Genomic DNA, 23,055 nt, shown 5'->3' with positions numbered 1-23,055 from the left:
GCACTTTCAGTGTGGGGCCAAGACAGAGAGAGACAGGAGGGAAGGGGTTCTGAGAGCTAAATCGGCCAGGCAGATGTGGGATCACACAGCCCTCCCTGGAGGATCAGAATTCCCAACTCTGAAAGCTTACACGGTTTCCCCCTCACCTTACCTGCTGGCTCATTTTTGGTGTTTTTTTTTTCTTCCCTCCCTTTAACTTCTTCTTTTTTCTTTTTTTAAAAATCTTTATTTATAGAGATGATCAGAAATCGAGAGGGAAGTGGGAAACAGGGAGGGAGAGAGACAGAGAGACACCTGCAACCCTGCTTCACCACTTGCAAAGCTTTCCCTCTGCAGGTGGGAACTGGGGGGGGGTCTAACCTGGGTCCTCGAGCATTATAACACATGCACTCAACCAGGTGTGCTACCACCTGGCCCCTCCCTTTAACTTCTTCAAATTAACCAAAGGGTAAACACGTCTTTCAAAAAGTCTCGTTAGGGGTTGAAAGTCAGTTCACCCAGTAGGGTGTGTATCTTGTCATATCTGTAGCCTCGGCTTGTCCCCCACGTGATTGCCAAAGCACTGGGGGGGGGGAGGGAGGACTACAGTGCTGTGGTGTCCCTTCCCAAATAAACAGAAAGAACAAGTTGACCAGGGAGCAGTGAAATCTCATTTGTGTAGCGCTGGTGCTACAGGGCCTTCTATCTTTCCGTTGTTAGTAGAAATTATAGAGAAGAGATTTCTTCCAGAATCAAGGGTAGGGGTTGGTACTGCCAAGGTGTTCATGCTTAGCTTAGGCCAGATGGGGGGATCCTTGGACCCAAGTCAAGGCCGGGGTGAGTGGGGACAAGAATAGGGATCTAGAGGGGACAATGGAGACTAGCACCCTTCCTGCCCCTCCAACTATGTCTCTTGAGTGCAGAAAGGTGAGCCCTGGCTAACTCACCACACCAATGGAGAAGTAGTTGTTTATGATGTCATATGGGACTTGGTCTCCGTTCTCCACCTCCTCTCTGGGGAGGACTTCCAGATGCCATCGGTCCAACATCACCAAGGGGCTCTGCTCAATGTCCTTCAGGATTTTTGTCAGGCTGCCCCCTTCGTAACCTGTGGAACACAGTAGCATATTTGCTCCCATAACAAAATGGCTAGGTTGCTGCTTGTACAGAGATCGGGGCTGGGAACCCCTCGGGCATCTTGTGATCAGGAGAGCTCTCCATGTGTCTGTGGGTCAGAGATACTTAGGCTCTTTGAGCTAATGGAAAGAGAGAGGACAAGAAGCTAGGGAGATTCGGAAGACAGAGTAGCAGGGGAACAGCTAGGTGCTGACCCAAGGTTAGCAGGATTATGTGGTCAAAGCAAACCTTGGAGAATCAGTGGGCTGAATGGTTGGGAAGTGGTATGTAGGGCACAAATGATTTGGTGCAGGATTGCATCATGTCAGAGATGGACTGTATGGTAGGCAGAATTTCGAGATGGGTTTTATTACTTCTACTCCCTTGAGGAACAAAAACACTTTGCCAAACTTCTAGGACGCAGGAAGCAGATGGCATACTCACTGTCATGATTATGTTATATGGCTTAGTTGACTTCAAGAAAGGGAGACTACCTAGGGTAGATCTGACCAAATCAGGTTGAGCTGTCAGCAAGGACTAGGATTTTCTGTTGAGAAACTCATTCAGATTTGGATATGGATTTGACTGCTGCCAGTTTTGATGATGGAAGGCTCCATCTGGCAAGGAATGTGGGAGATTTCCAGATTCTGAGAGTGGTCACCATTGACAACTGTCCTGGAAAGAGCCACCTCCATCCTTCAACCACAAAGATCTGAGTTTGTCCCATAGCCTGACTGAGCTTAGAAATAGACCCTCCTCTTCCCTCCCCTCACCCCCCTGACCCAAGTACTCAGTGTGTAGCACAGCCTGTCCAAAACCCAGATTCTAGCTTGCAATGTCGTGGAAAGAGAACCCAACCCAGTCAGTAGGTCATTGAACTTCAGACCTACCAGACTGTGAGGCAGTCAGTGAATGTCTGAAGCTCTTACATATGTCTGATCAGTTGTTACACAGCAATAGAAAACTAATACAGAAGGGAAATGGTAAGTGATGAGAGGTTAGTGGGGGAAACAGCCTTCCCTGTCAACACTTTCATGTTCCTGCTTCCATTTGGGGTACCCTGAAAGAGAATTTCCTAGTTGTCAGAGCTTTGGCTAGCACGGAAGGGGACTCCTCTGAAGACAGCAATCATAGATACTATGTAGCTGGTGGTTTTGTGATTACTGGGGAGCACAGGGTTGGCTTCCTGTATGAACTCAGTGCTAAGCTATGTTGCATAGGTGCCCAGAGCACAGGATGACCAACTCTCCAACGTGATCAGCCCTCTGGAGTCCCACCCCAATTTGACCTGCCCTCTAATCTGCCCATTGCACATGCTGACCTAAACTCCCCCCTCTCTCTAGAGGATGTCTAAACTACACAGGGGCTGCGGCACTTTCCAAAGTTCTCCTTAACTCCTGTCCCCTTTCCCTGGAAGGTGGATGTGAATCGTTGTAGATGATGTGGATTTTAAGTCTGTATTCTGAGTCTTAATTCAGAAGAGTGGTAACTTAGAGCAGAGGAATTTTCTGCAAAAAACAAAACAAAACAAAAAAAATTTCTTATGTGGGGCCCCTACTAGGCTGGGTAACTACAGAAAAAAAAAATGAAACTCTATTCCATTGTTTCCTATGTTCCACTGGGGGGAGGAAGGCTCTGAAGTCACAGCTTCATGATGGTGGTGAGTATTATGAGGGAGAGAGCACAGGCCTTAATATAGTTTTCTGGAATATGGTCATGGAATAGATATAACTCTGAAGTTATAACTATTATATTGAGTTATAACTCTGTACCACAAGGTCCCTGATCAGGAAGTCCAGCCTGATGCTAAAGAGGCCCCCTGCACACTGACACATCTACGCAGGGTTGTGCAACCCAACCGTATGCACACTTACCTCCTCCCCAGCGGAGACACCGGGCCAGGTCGTTCCCTGTTCCAAGAGGCAGGACAGCCACCGGTGGATGCTTTGTAAAGTTGGCTTTATCTGCAACCCAAGCAAAAGAAGAGATACTTATGTTGTGGGAGCGTAGACAGTCCCAGTTATCTCGCTACCTCTGACTGATCCTTGAACCCTTCCATAACACTCTTTGTCTGAGTACTTCCCACTATGGTGAACACACTATTTCCTTAAAAATTAGTTGTTTAGCACTGGTCTATAGAATGCCAAGATTTCAGGGGTATAGTTTCACATCTGTATCTGTGTGTGTACAACTCACAACATACACCACCTAAATTTCTGTTGTGTTCCCTTCTGCTCTGAAAATCACTATAATTTTCAAAGTTCTTCTCTATTCTTCATCTCCTTGTCTCTGCTCAAGCTGTACCTTTTGTTTAGAAGGATTCACCCCTCCACCCCCACACCCGCCAGTGTTATGGATCAACCTGCCCACATCCCATGTCCAGTGGAGAAGCAATTACAGAAGACAGGCGTTCCACCTTCTGTACCCCATAAAGAATTTTGGTCCACACTCCCTGAGGGATAAAGAATAGGGAAGCTTTCAATGGAGAGGATGGGACACGGAACTCTGTTGTTGGGAACTGTATGGAATTGCACCCCTATTACCTTACAATCTTGTTAAACATTATTAAATCACTAACAAAAAAAAAAAAAGGAAGACTTCCTGGTTTCTTTATATCTGCTCCTTTTCTGTGGTCCTTAACTCATCAGGTCAACTGTTCTGTCAGTGTTGAGGCTGGAAGCCTGCATCCATACACACACAAACTTCTGTGTGCTATCTCCTCAATATACCTCCAGGCAATCTCTGCTTCCCATCCCCATGGCGACCCTGAACTCAGAGACAGGATCCCTTCCCACTGGTATTGCCACAACAGCCTCCTCTCTGTCCTCCCACCATCCTACATCCTCTGAGTGTAGCCTCCATGCTTTCAAGATGGAGGAGGGCAATGCTCAAGCCACCACCCAGCAGCATTTGTTCACCACAGACCCCATTCCCTTGAGCTGTGGTTCCTGTCACCCCTCAGTACGCACACTGGGCATTTGCAGGCTCTGCCTTTCTCACTAGCCTCTTCCTTCTCACATCCTGCCTTCTATTCAACATGGCAGTCCTGCCTAAAGCTTTTCAATACCTAAAGGAATAAGTTCTCAAGGGTTAGTACCAGTGTTGCATCCGGGAAGCTCCTTGCTGGCTGCTCTAATCTGGACCAGGCTCTCCCCAGAGTGTTTCTTTAGCACAGCTGATGATCTCACTACTGGGCCGGGGAGATAAACCTAATGGTTATGCTAAAAGACTTTCATGCCTGAGGTCCCAAAGCCTGGGGTTCAATCCCCAGCATCACCATAAGCCAGAACTGAGCAGTGGTGGGTGGTGGTGCACCTGGTTGAGCATACATGTTACAGTGTGCAAGGACCCAGGTTCAAGCCCCCGGTCCCTACCTGCAGGGGGAAAGCTTTGCAAGTGCTGAAGCAGTGCTACAGGTGTCTCTCTTTCTTCCCCTCTCTTTTCTCCTACCCTCTCAATTCCTGTCTGTCTCTATCCAATAAATAAATACAAAAATAAAAAAAATATGGGAGTCGGGCAGTAGCGCAGCAGGTTAAGCGCAGGTGGCACAAAGCGCAATGTCCAGCTTAAGGATTCCGGTTCAAGCCCCCGGCTCCCCACCTGCAGGGGAGTCACTTCACAAGCAGTGAAGCAGGTCTGCAGGTGTCTGTCTATCTCTCCCCCTCTCTGTCTTCCTCTCCTCTCTCCATTTCTCTGTCCTATCCAACAACAACGAAAACAATAATATAACAGGGGCAACAAAAGGGAATAAATAAATAAAGAAATAAATATTTTTAAAATTGTTTTTTTTTTTTTTAAAAATATATATATGAGAAAAGAAAAATCACAGTTGATTACCTGTGTCACTCGGCCACAGGGAGGTTTTCAGAGAAATGCACTTCCTATTTGAATATCCTACAGGGTACTGACAGTGTATGTGGTATAGTCTGAATGCTCTGCAGCCTCCTGGGAAACTAATTAAGTCTCTCCACACATGTACCGGCACAGAGGCCTTGTGGGCCTGTGCTCAGTGTGTGGCTCTGACACTGGGCAGAAGACTAGTGCCTCAGGCATTGCTGGTACTTCTGTTTGAGAGGGAAAGTGCCATCATTGGTATCATATAAATGACATATTACTTCACTCATACAGGACAAGAGAGGAGTGTGGCCCCGTAGTGAGGTGGACCGAAGCTAGAAGGCTGGGAGGGAAGGTACCTCAGCAGAGGTCACATTTTGGTTGAGAAGATCTAAGGCAAAATCTGGCCAGACAGAGGTAAGGGTGCAGACCAGATTGGAAGGACAGCTCCTGCAAAGGTGATGGAAGGGACTTTGGTGCCCTCAGGTGTCTAGCAGGGGGCTGGAGGTGCCGGAGTCTAGAGTGAGAAGGGATGGAGACATGACATAGGGGGTGTAGCTGCGGGCAGACTTGAGACTGCCGGGGCCCTGCAGATCACTGGAAGAGTCTTTGTTTTCCTTTTTCCATTTAAGATAAATGGAAAATCGTTGAAGTACTTTACATATCTCATGAACCCACTGACATTCACAAATGACTACTCTCAACAGTATCATACATGTGGCCGAGGAACTGGCCCAACCGGCATGGCTCGGGACTTTCATGCTGGAGGCACCTGGCTCAGTCTCTAGCACCCTATGTACTAGAATGGTGCTTTGGCTTGTTGCTCTGTTTCATGTGATATTCTTTCACATTCAATAAACAAATACATCTTTAAAAACATCAGATGTGATAGTTCTTCTTCTAGCGTTTGCCCTTCTTCCGTAGCCAGTCAACAGCGTCAGGTTGAGCCTGATGTAAAGTTTCGAGACCTCCTTTGAATCTGGAGAGGTGGCAGTCATTGACTATGTGGGTGTGATAGTAAAATGAACCAACAGGAAAGATCACTCTGGCTGTAGGTGGAGGATGGATCAGAGAGAGGACCAGAATGTGATGGGAAGGAATAAACAAATACTTTGGCATTTCTTGAACGAATGAAAGAACATTACTCTTACTCCTTCTACCACTGTTTCTGCTGTTTGGTTCCACTAACTGTGAAAGCAGACCATCTGAGATGACTTCCCTAGCTCGCTCGTTCCTCCCTCCCTCCCTCCCTCCCTCCCTCCCTCCCTCCCTCCCTCCCTCCCTTCCTCCCCTCCCTTAGTTCCTGTCTCTCTCTTCCTTCCTCCCTTGCTTTCTGTCTTTCTCTTCATTTCCAGCAGCTTCTGATGCCTGTGCCCCCTGCAGATAAATTTTGTACGACCTTTCACCACAGCCTACTCTCCTTCAGAGAGGCAACCGTGCAAGCACTTCCAGTTCTGCAGCTCTCCACTTTTTGTGCCAATCACTTTCTCCCTGCCCCCTAGAGGGTGCTTTCCTCCTCCTACAAAAATCTCCAGAGCTTGAGGTGACAGGAGAGTGTGGGTGGCTGCTTGGCAGGGCTGTATCCTTGGAAACCAAAGTGAGCAGGGTGGGGGAGCCTAAGGTGGCAGGTGTGCTGTGTGGGTCCCACCCTCCCAGGTGATCAGTTATGAACCATGCAAGTCCAGCCCTTCCTTTTCCTGTCCAGATAGCCAGGCCCACCTTTTTCTTTTCTTTTTTAATAAAATCACTTTACTAAGGAAAATAATGATTAACAATATAGTTGTCACATGAGCACATTCTCTTATCTCCCCAGAATCGGTGTCCGGGAACTGCTTTTACCACTGACTGATGTTTTCCTCCACCATTGTCTCCTGCACCCCTGAACCTTTCTCAATTCTTTCTCCTCTTCAACTTTAGAGTCTTCAGCTTGGCTGCAGTAAGTAGACTACAACTGGTCTAACTTTCACTATGGATTTTCCCTTTCTTTGTTTCTTCATTTCTGCCTATGAGATCATCCAGTGCTCACCGTCCAGAAGGCTTATCTCACTTAATATGATTTCCTCAAGTTCAAGCCAAGAGGGAGCAAGAGAAGGCTTTGTCATTTCTGACAGCTGAGTACTATTCCACTGTGGACACAGACCGCAGCTTCCTTGGCCACTCATCACAGTGCTTCAGTGAGAAGAACTATGAGAGGAACTATCCTGGCCCCTCCTCAACTCTTCACTTCCTCTCACCTGCCACATTCAGTCTGTCAGCAAATTCTCTTGACTCCATCCTCACAAGCCACTTCTCACTAACGCCTCTTTTTCTGTTGTGGTCCACATCATGATCCCCTCTCTCTTGGTTTTTTTTTTTTTTTTGCCTCCAGGGTTACCACTGGGGCTCGGTGCCTGCACTACAAATCCACTGCTCCTGAAGGCCATTCCCCCTCCCCCTTTTTTGGTTGCCCTTGTTGTTGTTGGTATTGTTATTGTTGTTATTACTGTTGGACAGGACAGAGAAATCAAGAGAGGAGGGGAAGACAGAGGGTGCGAGAGAAAGATAGACACCTGCAGACCGCCTGTGAAGCGACCCCCCCTCCCCTGAAGTTGGGGAGCTGGGACTCGAACCAGGATTCTTGCACCAGTCCTTGCTCTTTGCACCATGTGCGCTTAACCCACTGCACTAACACCTGGCCCCCGGTCTCTTGGATTTTTACCTCTTAGCTGGGCTTCCTACATCTGCCTGTTTCTCATTATGGGACATGCCCTCTCTGGCTTTTCCAGTATGGATGTTGTATCCTGAGAACTGTTCTCCACACCCCATTGTCTTGTTGATCCAACCCTGTATCCCCTCTGTCTCATCTTCTGCCACCGACCTATTTTGGGTGCATAGACAGTATCTGTGGATGAATGATGGAAACACCAGAGTGGTCCAGGGCTTAGATATGAATAAATACTCTCCTCCAGAAATTCTTTTGAATACTTTCCTGTTCTTACAGCCAATGTCCCAATATTTATCTGGATTCTCCAGGGACAGATTATGAATATATCCCTATCCCAGAATTTCAGAATCAGTCTGCAGCATTTACTGATGGTAATGTGTCCAAAGATGGGGTTGGGTTGGACCAGAACCCAGGTCTCCTGAGTGCCAGCCTGGCCCCCCCACTGCCTCCTTTTCTAAGCATACCAGGCAGTCCAAGTACTGCCTTCCCCCACTTTTTTTTTGCTCATACTGGCTTGCAATTTGTAGATTCAGGGTCCAGGTGCTCACGTGAAGGTGATCCTCTCCCCCAGCCTGTGCATATATGCATAGTTCTCTGGCCTTTATCCACTGTGGATCTGCTTAAGTCCAAATCCCACACCACTCCCCTCCTGGAGCCCTTCCCACTTAATCTGACCTATCCTGCCACTTCCCACACCCTAAGAATGGAAGGTGTTGTTGACACAAAACCTGTGTGATCACATCTGCATCCGTGCCAACCCTTCTACTGTCTTTCCTTTTCCCACTCAAAGCAGATATTTTGTCACAAGATAGTTTGTCCAAGAGTAGCTGCAACAATGATCAAGACACGGTTTCACTTCTCTTTCTTTTTTAAATTGCCTTCCTCTTTAAATACCCCTGCTATATATAAACAGTGAAGACCCTCCCATGCCGTTCTTACCAATACAATCCAAAATCCAGCCAACTGTTCCGTCTCCTCCACAGGCCAAAACACGGAAGTCTGGAGTATCTCGGAAAAAGTTCAATCTGGTAAGTAAAAGAAAGACCAAGGTGGCTTTGTGGACCAGGTCATTGTTGACATCTGAAAGTCCTTGAGTCAGAGTTCCCCTTGTTCCTTGGGAGTATGTTGTGGCCTTGAATCCTTTAGGGGTGGAAAGGGTCATCGTAATGCTCCAGAATTAGAGCTGACTAAGCAATGTTATTGAGTATAAAATGAAGTCTAGGGGGACGGGCAGTGGCACCAGGTTAAGTGCACATAGTATGAAGTGCAATGATCCACGCAAGGATCCTGATTTGAGCCCCTGGCTCCCAATCTGCAGGTGGGAGGAAGTGTCACTTCACAAGTGTTCGTGAAGCAGGTCTGTAGGTGTCTATTTTTTTCTCCCCTTCTGTTATTTAAAAAAAAATTATTTATTTATTATTATTATTTTTAACCAGAGCACTGATCAGCTCTGGTTTATGGTATAGTGCAGGGGACTTCAGAGGCTCAGGCATGACAGTCTGTTTGCATAACCATTATGCTATCTACCCCGCTCTCTCTCCCCTTCTATATCTTCCCCTTCCCTCTCAATTTCTTTCTGTCTTATCCAATAAAATGGAAAAAAATGCCACCAGGAGTGGTGGATTCATAGTGCTGACACTGAGCCCCAGTGATTACCCTGCAGGCCAAAAAAAAAAAAAAAAAAGAGAAGTCTATACAAGAGCCACCCATGTATAAGGAGACTCCAACTCAACATTCACTGCATATAAAAAAGTGTGTGTGGGGGGGGTTATTCTAGCAATTCTCTCAGTGTTTCAGTTCCTATCTGACTTTCTGCTGTGTCTTCACTTTTCTTTTAAGTGAAATGTACCTGACTCCCTGGATCTTCATTCTATTTAATTACAGGAGCCTTCATCATCTATGTACCTCCCAGTAGTCTGTGGTTAGAATCCAGAGGACCATAAACTTGGGAGAGGAAAATGTTACCTTCTTGTCTAAACTCTAATTGAAAGTGAATGTCTTCTTCAATGACAAATGGAGGCAAGAAATCACAGAGGCGCTGACAATACCTGTAGCTCTGATAGTCATTGAAAGCACAGGAATTTTAATGTTTTATTATAGTTGTGGTCTATTTCTCTCATTATCATTTATAATCACCACTGTTACTAGACTGACTTGCCCCTGGACCTTTCCATCTATCATGCTTGTAAGCTACACATATGCCACAGCTCAAATTTTTTTTGTATATTTTTGACAGCCGGTTTTTCTAACATAATTAGTTTCTGTGGTCATGGTATATTCATTTGAAGCATTAAGAAATATTATTCTGGGTGGGGATAAACAGCATAGTGGTTATGCAAAGAGACTCTCATGCCTGAGGCTCCAAAGTCCCAGCTTCAATCCCTCACATCACTGTAAACCAAAGCTGAGCAGTGGGGGTTGTATTGTTATGTGGAAAACTGGGAAATGTTATGCATGTACAAACGACTGTATTTACTGTCAACTGTAAAACATTAATCCCCAAATAAAGAAAAAAAATAAAAATATATATGTATGTCCTGAAAAGGGAGGGGGTCCACAGGCCTCATCAAATGGTTTCCTGGCATGAAAAGGTTAGGGACCTCTGCTTTAGAACTAATGGGAATATGTCGGGTGGGACTTGAGAAACAAAAGCCGAAGGTATGTATTACTTCCTTTGCCCACCAGGGGTCGTAAAATTCATGGATACATGTGAAGAAAATGAACATTCCTTCTCTTCTTCTCTTGCAGAACTCTCTCTCTCTCTCTCTCTCTCTCTCTCTCTCTCTCTCTCTCCTCTGCAGGAATTGCAGATCTCTCTCTCTCTCTCTCTCTCTCTCTCTCTCTCTCTCTCCTGCACGAAGTGGTTTCTGAGTAGAGGTTGTCTAATGTCAGATGGACACTCACACCAGAGACATTCAGGACACAGCGGCCCCAGAGACAGCTGGGAGGCTTGTCACCCAGGGCAAGAGCAATTTAGGGCTGCTGAGGTTAAGCTGTATAATAATATTAAATGAATTATACTAAATGTTAATGTTAAAATATACAACAGAATAATACTGTAAACACTATTAATTCAATTAAATCTTAAATGTATGATAATATTAAATGCCCCCAGAAGACAGTATGGTATGCTTCCTGCTCGTGACAGTACTTGTGGGTTGCAGCTCTGTCATAAGTCACTTAGGAACAGAAATAGACTCTGTGACGATGAGGATGGCACCCGCAGCAGACGGGCTCTGTTTTGAAATCAGTTTTATGAGTAAAGCATGGCAGAGGTGATAGTGCTGCAGTCCACATCCCTTCTTTTACTGGGTTCTTGCAATATCACCGCCACCAACAGGAGTTCTGTGTCAAACTAGTGAAGCCAGGGCAAACTCCCTTTTGATAGTTCCTACTCCAGCCTCTCTGAGGGTCTTACTGAACCCATACAAGAAAGGCAGCTGAAGAGTTTGGATGATGTAGTGGTGTGCAGGGCAAATTTCCTGTGGCACGGACCTGTGGCCCCGGCAAGGAGACGGCCCTGCCCAGGCTGGCCAGCAGATGTCTCTAGTGCACCAGCTCCTGTAAGAAGACCAAGCCTGGGTGACATGGTTCTAGGGACGTACAAAGTACTCGTGATAACACAAGGACCCGCTCCCCTACTTTATACCGTCACTTAAGCTGTACAGAGGCTGCCTTATCTCTCCTCGTTGGCGCTCCCTCCTCTCTTATATTCTCCCTTAGTGAAAATAGCCACTAGGCAAATGGCAAGAGGAGATAGGGCTATGAAGGGCCCGTACATAATAACCTCTCAATTGAGGAATCCAGGAAAAAAAAAAAAAGGGATTTCACTAACAAATTATCTAGATCTTTAAATGTCTGCACCACAGGACACATGACAGAACGGAGTCGCGGTACAGATTTCTCAATTACTGACAGTGAAAAAGAAAATGCCTTCCTTCTTTCCCTGATGATTCAGTATGAAGACACCAGATAACACCCCTTGCAAATAACTTAAATCAATTTAGCAGCCTGCCCTTCCTATCAATCAAACAGATGACGAATGCAGTTTTTCCTTTTTACAGAACCAATGCTTTCTTCTGGCATAAAATAGAGGGGGTTACTTTCCAGAGTTAGTCTTTTTTTAAATTTTATTTATGTATTTATTCCCTTTTGTTGCCCTTGTTTTTTTATTGTTGTTGTAGTTATTATTGTTGTTGTTGATGTTGTCCTTGTTGTTGGATAGGACAGAGTGAAATGGAGAGAGGAAGGGAAGACAGAGAGGGGGAGAGAAAGACACCTGCAGACCTGCTTCACCGCCTGTGAAATGACTCCCCTGCAGGTGGGGAGCCGGGGGCTTGAACCGGAATCCTCATGCCGGTTCTTGTGCTTCGCACTACCTGCGCTTAACCTGCTGCGCTACCGCCCGACTCCCCAGAGTTAGTCTTAATGGGTTTTCCTGAGATTTTTGTCCCCTCCTCCCCCCCCAAGAGGCAATGAGAGTAGTAAGGAAAAGAAAAACTAAAATGAAAGCAAGGACAAATCTAGAGATAAAAGTAACAAAAAATATGGTGTGGGGGGTTGGGTGGCAGTGCAACAGATTAAGAGCACATGGCACAAAGCACAAGGCCAGCATAAGGATGCTGGTTTGAGCCCCCGGCTCCCCATCTGCAGGGGGGTCGCTTCATGAGCGGTGAAGCAGGTCTGCAGGTGTCTATCTTTCTCTGTCTTCCCCTCCTCTCTCCATTTCTCTCTGTTCTATCCAACAATGACGACATCAATAACAACAACAATAATAACCACAACAATGTTAACCAACAAGGGCAACAAAAGGGAAAAGAAAAAAATAGCCTCCAGGAGCAGGGGATTTGTGGTGCAGGCACTGAGTCCCAGCAATAACCCTGGAGAAAACAAAAAAACCAAAGTAAAGGAGATAAGAGTGATTCCCAGGACTGAAAACCAGTGTTCAGGGATGGCTGGCACCAAACTGGGAGATTGGCAGCTAAGCTGCAGCACTTCTGGGTCTGAGTTTAGGTAACAAAGCCTTGTTAGACAGAAAACAAATCACCTAAAAACTCACCAACTTACAACTGTGACTTCCTGAGTTTCCATGCTGTTGCCTCACAGAAGCTGGAACAGTAGCAGGGAGACCATACAGTGACATCACGGACACTGACCCAGCCTGGTGACTCAGGGTAAAATCTCCCCTCCCTTATTAAGATATATAAACAGGAAAATTGAACACCTTAGCCACAGCACTTCCTGTTGGCACAACAACAAAAGCCCACTAAAAGTGGAAATTGAGAAATACAGACAGCAATGACAGAAATCCCAAATGACCAAAAAGACACAGATCAAGAAAAAATGACAGAGTTCAGAAAACTCATTATGAAATCACTCCAAGAAACTAAAGTTAAGATTCAAAAACTCAGTAATCATTTTACAGAAGTATTACAAAGTACAGGAAAAACAAACAAACAAACAAAAGAAAACAGAACTCTCTACGTAACTGCAGGACCTTTAGGACACTCTGAATGCGGTTCAGGTGGAGGTAAGAAAGTAGAGAAGACACAATTACCACACTTTGTGAATTTAAAACTCTTAGAGAGAAAAGGTTTACGAAAAATGAAACACTTCTCTCTGAAACAGCAGACACCATCAGAAAGAAACATCAGTTATTGGATTCTCGGAGGAGGAGGAGGAGGAGAGAGGAGTAGAGAACACGTTCAAAGAAATTTTAGTAGAAAAATTTCTACACTTGAGCAACATTCAAAATATAGAAATCTAAGAAGGTAAACGCATAACTTAAATTCTGAATCCAAAATGACACCCACCAAGACACATCATTGTGAAACTATCCAAAACCAGGAACAAGGAAAACAAATGTTGCAGGATACCAGGCAAAGGAAGAAAGTCACATAGAAAGACAGAAGCTTCAGGGCTTCAGCACAAACCCTAGAGGCAAGGAGGGACTGGAATGGCATATTCAAAGTATTAAACAAACAAACAAACAAACAAAAAAGGTAACAAAGGAAAATATCTTAGAGGGGGAGAAATAACAAGTAAAGATTGTGGGGCCAATCTTTACAAAATATACAATGCATAAGGACACAGGCTTGAGTCTTCTGTAGGGGAAAAAGCTTTATAATTAGTGAAACAGCTGCAGGGGTCTCTCTTTTTTTCTCCCTTTTCACCTCTCCTTTCCCTTTCAATTCTTCTCTCTCTATCCAAAATAATTAAATTAATAAAAAGGAAAAAGGAGTAAAAATTGTATCTCCATACCCTGGAGTAGGGCCCCCACTGTCCAGGTTGAAGACTTGTCTGGGGTTGAGCAGATAGTGGAATTTCCGAAGAATTCTATGGAAACACAGAGAGAAACAGACAGAGGAGAATGTCATTATGGGTCCTCACAGTACGACACATGCTTCTGGGGTCCACTGATGGTGAGAATGTGGGTACAGTTAAATCCCAGAGGTGTGGAAGACTGAATGCAAGCTCTCTGTCCCCTAAAGTCCCAGGTTCAGCACTGCCCAGGCCCTCCTCTGGTTCAAGGTCTCCCCTTCGTCCAGCTTTTTTTTTTCTCAACCCCAGGAGCAACCCCTTTGCAGAGATACAGAACAAACCTTTCATTCTTCTAAAGGACCCTTTCCTTCAAGGTGATCTTCTCTCACATTGTCTAAAATCTCAATAGTGTGACTCAGTCCTTTGTGAATTAAGGTATAGAGGAACCTCTATGGCAAACTTCTTGAAATTCTGGAATCAGGAGGAAGTGCAGGAGGTGGGATTGGGGAGAGGAGTGCTGGGGGCAGTAGCCACACCCAGGCTGGCAGTCCTGACTTCTGGTTAGGGCTCATCTGATCAGTTCGGGAGGGAGTGCTTCCTCTGGGACTGAGGCGGGTCCTGAATTCTTGTATGAACACCACTTACTGCTTTAAACCTGGATCACTGTATCGTCTGTTCAAGACCCCCAGAACCAGGACTGGGAGACTGTGCTGCTTTGCCCAAGCTCCCTCTTTCCTCCCACTCTTAGTGCTTCCAGCAGACTGGACATGGCCTTCACTGATGAGATGGGCATGCCACCTTCTTAGGGGCTGGAAAGTGAAAATAACTGGGAGCCTAGGGAAAAGAGACCTATCTCAGGCTTTGGTTTGACTTTGGGAGCCATTATAATGGCTCATGTGACCAGACCTGTGTATCTAATTTTCCCAACAACTTATGAGAGGGGGGAAATTATTATTATTGTTGTTGTTGTAGTTGTTATTTTACAGAGGAATAAACCATATATAAGTCAGGTCACTTCAACAAGGTCTTCAAGTAGTAAATGGGATTTGAACCCGGGCTTGCATGTCTCTATGGTTTATTCTGTTATGCTCAAGGGGAAGAAAGGCCCTGAGCATGGCTGTCCTAGCCTCTCCACTTTGAAAAAGATGAGAACATACCTTTCACCTTGTCTTCCTCCACTCTTAGGGTTCACCAACACCAGCAGGGGGTGGGTACCAGGTGTGGGAATGATCTTATACTTAAAAGGTAAAAGAAAAAGGAGTTAGCTTCTGCCTATCTCTCTTTCCCTTCCTCTCTCTGTCCCTTACTCCCTCCTTTATTTTATTTTATTTTATTTTTTACTCCCTCCTTCTTTAAACAGCATTAAAATACATTATTAGTTGCTTTTAATAGCCTTTATTTGAGCAGATCACATTCTGGAGAAACCTTGGCATTTTCTGAAAACCAATTGTCTATTTTTAGGCAGTATTCTTGTTATTATTTAAGAGGGGTGAGTATTAAATTTTTAAAAATTAAAAATATTTTATTACTGGATAGAGACAGAGGGAAATTAAGAGGGGGATGGGTAATAGAGAGGAAGAGATACAGACACCTGCAGTTCTCTTCACCTCTTGTGAGACTTTCTCCTTGCAGGGGCTTGAACCTGGGTCCTTGCACACTGTAATGTGTACTCTTAACCAGGTGTCCAGGTGTGCCACCACCCGGCCACCCACATATTACATATTTGTGTAACTTGTCCCTAACTTGCCAATTAGGACAGCAACAGCATCAAGTGACCTCCCTTCTCACCACTTGCCAGCGGTGTGGTGGCCACACATAGTCCAGAGGCTGGAAAAAAATGTCCACCTCCTCTAAAAGGGGAAAGTAGAAGGGGAGCCAGCAGGGGTTGGGGATCTGGTGCATGGTGGTGGAGAAAGACTTTTTTTTTTTTTACCAGAGCACTGCTTATAGCTCTGGCTTATAGTGGTTTGGAGGATTGAACCTGGGACTTTGAAGCGTCAGGCATGAGAGTCTCTTGCATCATCATTATGCTATCTACCGCTGGAGAAAGACTTCAGTTGTTGGTGGGAGCGGTGCACAGGTGCCTATCGTGGAGAGACAGGAAGCTGCACTCATCTCCCAACTGCAGGCGGGGAAGACTCACAAACAGTGAAGCAGGGCTGCAGGTGTCTGTCTCTTCCTCTCTACTCACCCCTCCCCTCTCAATTTCTCTCTGTCTCTATCCAAAAACAAATAAATGTATATTAAACAAGAAAAAAGAAGGGGTCAGGCGGTGGCACAACTGGTTAAGTGAACTTACTACAGTGCACAAGGACTCAAGTTCAAACCCTCAGTCCCCACCTACAGGGGAAATCTTCAAGAGTGGTGAAGCAGGTCTGCAGGTGTCTCTGTGTTTCTCTCCCTCTCTGTCTCCCCCTCTCCTCTCAATTTCTCTCTGTCTGTGTCCAATAACAACTAAATAAAAATATTAAAAATCTATGCGGTTTACAGTCAACAATATTTATACACCTTTCCCATATTTGGGAACTATTCTCTTCCCTGATCTAGCTTTCTGGTCCTTTTTCCAGCCATGACATCATCTCCCCACACAATAACTTGGATCCACTTGCATATCAGATGTTAGGATCAAGAAAAAAAAACTAGTATAGTCATGGGCTCTTTGGAATATAACTGAAATAGGACCACTAACTAGCTACAAAACAGAGACCACCTCAACTCTTCATCTGCAATATTCCAACCTTTAGGTTCATGATTAGTCAACAACTTGTTTGGCTTTATATGTTAACTCTTTTTTCAGCCATCGGGTTTCAGGTGCTAACATGTCCAGACTTTCCTTGACAGACAACCCCACCAGTATGTCCTGGAGCCCCGCTTCCCCAGAGCCCCGCCCCACTAGGGAAAGAGAGAGATAAGCTGAGAGTATGGATCGAACTGTCAATGCCCATGTTCAGCAGGGAAGCAATTACAGAAGCTGGACCTTCAATCTTCTGCACCCCATAATGACCCTGGGTCCATACTCCCAGAGGGATAAAGAATAGGAAAGCTATCAGGGGAGGGGATGGGATACGGAGTTCTGGTGGTGGGCATTGTGTGGAACTGTACCCTTCTTATCCTATGGTTTTTGTCAGTGTTTTCTTTTTATAAATAAAAATTTAAAAAACACTAAAAAAAGAAACTGTACTAATCAAGCCTCAGTCCCCATCTTAGGGGGAAAGCTTAATAAGTGATGAAGCAGGGCTACATCTGTCTCTCTCTCTCTCTCAATTTCTGGTTGTCTCTATCCAATAAATAAGTCAAGATAAAAATAGACATGTAATAAACTGTACTTATATTAACGAGTGCCTTATAAATTATTATTTTCCCTGATAAAGCGATTTGAGTCCTGTGTGACAGAACTGATCATATGAAGAAGCAAAAGTGACGATCTATTTCTCTAGACCCCCCAATCCTGGGCTTGGTTTGCTGAGGTACCTGCATTACAAGGTCGCCCTTGGATGTCATGCTGCCATCAGAACTCCCACCTGGCTTGTCCTATAAGGAAAGAGGAAAAACAAGTATATTTTGACACACACACACACACACACACACACACACACACACACACACACACTCACACACTCACACTCACACTAATATAAAAATAGAGATCAGAGGAAAAACAAATGGTTAACATAAAGGAAGAAAACAGAAAACCAGTAGAGTGTGAAGAGGAACTTTTCAGAGCAGAGCCTTGGATCTATAAAAGGAAATGTTCCCCTGGGTTTCTTTAGGACTCTCCAGGCCTCTGTCACCACTTGCTGAAATTGGCAGAAATCTACTTTGTTGACTTAGAAGCTTGCACGCTGAGAAACAAGGTCTGCGATCTGACTTCTTCAACTGACATTCTCTAATTGGATGGGATACAGACCAAATCTTTTCCTTAGTTTTGTTCACTTGCTTTTAAAAGATGTATTTATTTATTTTCTTACCAGAGTATTGCTCAGCTCTGGCTTATGGTGATGTTGGGAACTGAACCTGGAACCTCTGGAGCCTTAGACCTGAAAATCCTTTTGTGTAAACACTATGCTTCTCCCCAGCCCTGAACTTGTTTTGCTGATCCTTTTCTCCTAAAGTGATAAAATGCTCAAGTCTGACTCTATAGCCTGATGAGTTTTTGCATGTTTGTATGCCCTTGTAACAGTTACCTCTTTTGGCATGACTCTGCTGTGACTCCAGATATGCCTACTTTTTGAATTTCACATAAATAAAATCATAGGGGTTCTTTTGTTCAGCACTTTATCTTTGAGATTGTCCATGGTGGATTTTTGGATCTAAGCACAGTCGCCTTCCATATCAATGTAGTATTATACTACAGAAACAGACCTCAGCTTAATTATTTGCTTATTCCAGTTTTAAAAAGCTGATGTATCTTGTGCATATCTTTTGGAGGCACGAAACTCTTCCTTCTTATTTAGATATATAGCAGGAGACTTGTTGGAATCACAGCTTCTGTATTTCAAACTTTGAAAACCACAGTCAAGTGGTTTTCCTCCATGTTTTCATTAAAGAAGGATCAGCTGGTCAAGTTAAGAGTGAGATATGAGCACTCAGTGGGAATTGGCCACATCTTCAAGACTGAAGTGGAGCAGTGAAGCCCCCCCCCCCCCCGCAATGGTCCATTTAAATGCACATTTACCAAGCACAAGGGTCTGGGTTTGAGTACCCATACTCCCCATCCGCATGCGTGTGCCCTTCATGAGAGGTGCAGCAGGTCTGCGGGTGTCTGCATTTCTCTCCCTCTCTCTGTCTCCCTCTCCTTTTTCAATTTCTGTCCTATCGTTAAAAAAAAAATAGAAAGAGGGAGTCGGGCTGTAGCACAATGGGTTAAGCGCAGGTGGAGCTAAGCTCAAGGACCAGCGTCAGGATCCCAGTTCGAGTCCCCGGCTCCTCACCTGCAGGCAGATCCCTTCACAGGCGGTGAAGCAGGTCTGCAGGTGTCTGTCTTTCTCTCCCCCTCTCTGTCTATCCCTCCTCTCTCCATTTCTCTCTGTTCTATCTAACAACAACGACATCAATAATAACTACAACAATAAAACAACAAGGGCAACAAAAGGGAATAAATAAATAAAATAAAATAAAATATAAAAAAATTAAATAAAATAGATATTCTTTTAAAAAAAAATAGAAAGAAAAAAAAAGGGTAAAAGAAAATGGCCACCAGGACCGATGGTTTTGCGTATCCGGGCACTGAGCCCCAGTGATAACCCTGGTGGCAACTAAAGGAAGGAGGAAGGGAAGGAGGGGGAGACGGGGGGGGGGGACGGAGAGAGAGAGAAAGGGGGGTGGAGAGAGAGAGAGATGGGGGAGGGGAGAGGAGGGGAGTTAAGGTATCTAGAGTTTGATTTGAAAAAAGTCCTTGAGTTGTCTTCCGTTTGCTGTTTCCACCTTGGAGGGCCGTCTCAGAGTGCTTGGTTCTGGATATCCAGCAGGTGGAGCCAGTGTAGACAAAGGACTACTCTCTCAATTGCACTGGAGGAGCACTGACCCTCTTTCAATTTGTACTAAACACATAAATCTCGTAGCTTGTCATGGAATCCAATCCCTCTGAGAGATAATGGCAGAATGCTACGTCTGACATACCATCCTGGAGAGACAGGAGCCCTGGAGTGAAGGGGAGGGGTGCTGCAGCACTCACCCTGGTGATGGGGCAGATCGAGGTGGGCAGCAAAATATGGTCTCTGAGTTCCCCACCGTCACACAACGTCGCCAATTCACATTTGCGGTGGAACTGCAGGAAAAAATAGTGGAGATGAGAGGCAAGTTGGTTAGTGTCTCCCTAAATCCTGACATTGTAATTGTAATCCTTTCTGCAATGTAACTCTGTGTGTGTGTGTGCGTGTGCGTGCGCGTGTACATGCGTGTGCGTGTACAGTAGAGGTGCTGTGTCTGCTGCAGGCAAAGAAATACAGTGATGTCTATGGCCCTCTATCTGTAACTCTGTATCACTCCAGAACCTCCCTTGGATATTTGCTCTTTAGAGCCTGAGAGTCAATCAGGGAAGTGATCCTGTGTTTCAAACTTATGGGAGGATGGAAGTAAACCTGCAGTTCAACCCCTGTATTTCGGGAATTCTAGACACTGATCTGGGGACACATCCATTTTGAAGCTGATACCAGATTAAGGTCACCAGACACAGGCAGGTGGAGACACGCCAGAGAGGCCAAGGACCTTTGCCATGGCTGGTCGCCCAGGCAGTGGGGACCACGCTAAGGAGTGTGTCTTCCTCAGACACTTTCCAGCGCTGGGATTTTTGGTGTTTAGTTTCTTTCCCACTCTGGTCATGCCCCAGGATACCCAGGTAAAGGAAGAATGCTAATGATTAAGCCTACTGTGGGTCTTTTTCTTTTTTTTTCTTTTTTCTTTCTATCATCAGGGTCATTGCTAGCTAGGGCTTGGTGCCGACGAAACATCACTCTTCCCAGAGGCCATTTACTATTCCTCCTTCTCCCCACTTCCTTCCTCCTTTAGTTGCCAGGGCTCGGTGCTGGCATATTCCACTGCTTCTTGTGGCCACTTTTACCTTTTTTTTTTTTCCCCTTACAATTTTATTCAATAGGACTGAGAGAAACTGACATGGGAAGGGGAGAGGAGATAAACAGGGAGAAAGACAGACACCTGCAGACCTAATTCACCTCTTGTGAAGCAAGAGCAGATGGGAAACACTTCATTTTTTTTTTTTTAGTAGAGAGACAGAGAGAGGGAAAGAGAAGCAGAGACACCTGCAGCATTACTCCACCATTTGTGAAGCTTTGCCTCTACAGGTAGAGCCTGGGGGCTTGAACTCAGATCCTCATGGATGGTAATAAGTGAGTTCTACTGATTGGGCCACCATCCAGAGCCTGATCTAGCCAGCTGTCCAGTTGCTCAGCTACATACACAGTGGGGTAAATTTCTTAATCAGTCCTTGCTCCCCTGGTTCTGGACGTAAACTCTCTCTAGGTAGCTTGATGGGTTATTGAAGGCCCTGTTAGATTCAGAGCATTGAAAGGGGAGGGTGCTGTGGGGCCTCTGGCCTTGCTCCCCTGATTCTGTTATCCTCTGGTGGGACATCCTCTACTCCCTGGTTGCAGCTTGAGAAAAAAAAAAGCAGACTGGAGAGAATCAGGGCCACCTGGGCGCCAACCCACCGTCATCCGGCACCACACGCAGTGCCGCGCGGTGACACTCTGGTAGCACTTGATATTTTTATGGCACCGGTCACACTTGATGGAAGAGTTCCCTTCTACCCACGCGTGCTGCATCACCTGCAGGAGGGAAGGGGAGGATGCCAGGGAAGGCTGCAGAGCCACACCCCCAGGTCCTGGACCTGAGGAGAAGGGTTTGAGGGGAGCACATCGAGGGGAAGGTCAGAGGGCTGCTTCCTGATCAGTGGACACTCTTATGGATGTTGGGTCATTCTACTGAATTGTTCTGATATTCACCTTCCTTGCCTAACTGCCATCATACTAAACAAAGTAGACCGAAAAACCACTTTGCCTGCACTTGGAATAATCAGTTCACCCTGACAGCATGACTCTGAACAGCCTCTCATCTGACAGTCCAGCCCTCTGTCTTGCAGATCTCACCAAGTCACATGGTTGTGTGCGCCCTCTCCTGGAAGGCAGTGTGATACAGGGGAACATAGGAGTGCTTGGGCTGTTAGCAAAACAGCTTGGAGTCACTGAGCGTCGACTCTGAAGCAGGAAGACCTTTGGCCAGTTCTTGAACCTCTTTGAGTCTCAACTGTAGAAACTGTCATGTTAAATATCACCTATGGGCTTGTTGGAAGGATTAAACTGGACAGCAAACTTGCAAGTCCTTGCCCTTTGGAAGTGCTCACTAATGGGTAACCTCTTGCCCTACCTCTATAGGCTAGTAGCTGCAGCCTTAACTGCCTATTAAAACCATCTAAGAAAGCCCTAGAAGTTCTACTGCCCAGCCCACAGTTTAGAACAAACAAGTCAGAAACTCTCTCTCTCTCTCTCTGTGTCTATCTGTGTTTAGGTGGTAATCATCATCATGCTTTCAAATACACTGGGTGATTGTAATATGCAGCCAGGGTTAAGAGGCACTACAGCAGAAAGCTAGAGGAAGTCTAGAGAAATACATGTGGGTCAGCTGGTGGCTTTCACATCTCTCTCTACAGAGTTTGTTGTACTTGTTCTCTGGTGAGGAAATGATACCAGGGTGTCGGGCCTTAAAGCCAGAACCCCCCCCCCCTCTGCTCCATTGCTGACACTATGGTCTATTTACATAATCGTTTTGCCTGAAAGATCCACACCTTTGATCTATCTTCTTTCTACCTCAAGACCTGCCCTGCCTGCAGGGTATTAATTAATCCCACCAGTTAAACCATCGCAACAGTTGCTAAGGACACTTCCACCTTCCCAGCATGCCTTTTGCCTCTCTCCACCCCCTTTCCTAGCCATTTCCGACTTGCCAGTTTTTACCCTATAAAGCCCACTTCTGTTCCTGGTTTCACTCTCTCTTCCTCTTCTCTCTTTTCTCTCTGGTGTCCCGACCTGGAGAAGGGCTGGCGTGCAAAGTGGGAGGTGACCATTGAGGTTTGGTGCCATGTGGCTTAACTCGCTTAACTCACACCTGACTCTGAGGCGTTCCCATGTGAATAAAGAATTGTATTACCATGCTGCCATGAGTTCCTGGATTCTCTCTTCTGCCCGCTAGCCGCTAGCCTGGCCCCAGGGCATCTCAGAATTTGAGAAATAGGTGGAGCCCTGCCCCTTTCTCTGTGCATACAAACCAAAATGGTCCATGAAATAGACTGGAGGGGAGGGGGCTGAGCCTGGGGTTATCTCTTCTAGAATTCTGAAAGATTTTTTAAAACTTTCCACCAGGAGAAAAGAGTGATTATAGATTCAGGGAAAATATGGGCACATGGACTAAAGTGTCAATCACAGCCCAATGCTGTAAACACAAGGAATAATTGCATTACAGCATCCATATTTGTATTAAATAAAATCTTTAAAGCACCTGTCGATTAAGATACTATCTTCTCCCATGAAGAGGACTTTGGTAAACTTGTGGCTCTAGAATCGTGTCATGCTTATTTTGTGTTTTCTTACCTTCTGCCACCTAACCCTGAGGGTATAAACAAAATGGATCGATTTGTCATCTAGATGTTC

General features: G+C 45.5%; 1 protein-coding gene across 4 annotated transcripts in view; it reads right to left on the bottom strand.

The window, feature by feature from the left end:
• DGKG (diacylglycerol kinase gamma) overlaps positions 1-23,055 on the bottom strand; it is a 273,168-nt gene that overhangs the window by 142,597 nt on the left and 107,516 nt on the right. For 3 of the 4 annotated variants that reach the window (XM_007519772.3, XM_060198558.1, XM_060198557.1), the window contains 8 exons: positions 21,061-21,177; positions 19,569-19,661; positions 17,366-17,425; positions 15,052-15,131; positions 13,895-13,969; positions 8,573-8,658; positions 2,970-3,059; positions 927-1,087 (listed from right to left, as the gene is read on the bottom strand). In XM_007519772.3, coding sequence (XP_007519834.1) covers positions 927-1,087; positions 2,970-3,059; positions 8,573-8,658; positions 13,895-13,969; positions 15,052-15,131; positions 17,366-17,425; positions 19,569-19,661; positions 21,061-21,177 — 762 coding nt within the window. The remainder of the gene's footprint in view (positions 1-926; positions 1,088-2,969; positions 3,060-8,572; positions 8,659-13,894; positions 13,970-15,051; positions 15,132-17,365; positions 17,426-19,568; positions 19,662-21,060; positions 21,178-23,055) is intronic. The other variant, XM_007519774.3, reaches the window with a different exon arrangement.

Source organism: Erinaceus europaeus, chromosome 9, assembly GCF_950295315.1.
Source record: "Erinaceus europaeus chromosome 9, mEriEur2.1, whole genome shotgun sequence".
NCBI classification, from domain to species: Eukaryota; Metazoa; Chordata; class Mammalia; order Eulipotyphla; family Erinaceidae; genus Erinaceus; species Erinaceus europaeus.
Note: the sequence above shows the minus strand (reverse complement) of the source record. Positions and strands in the feature narration are given on the sequence as shown.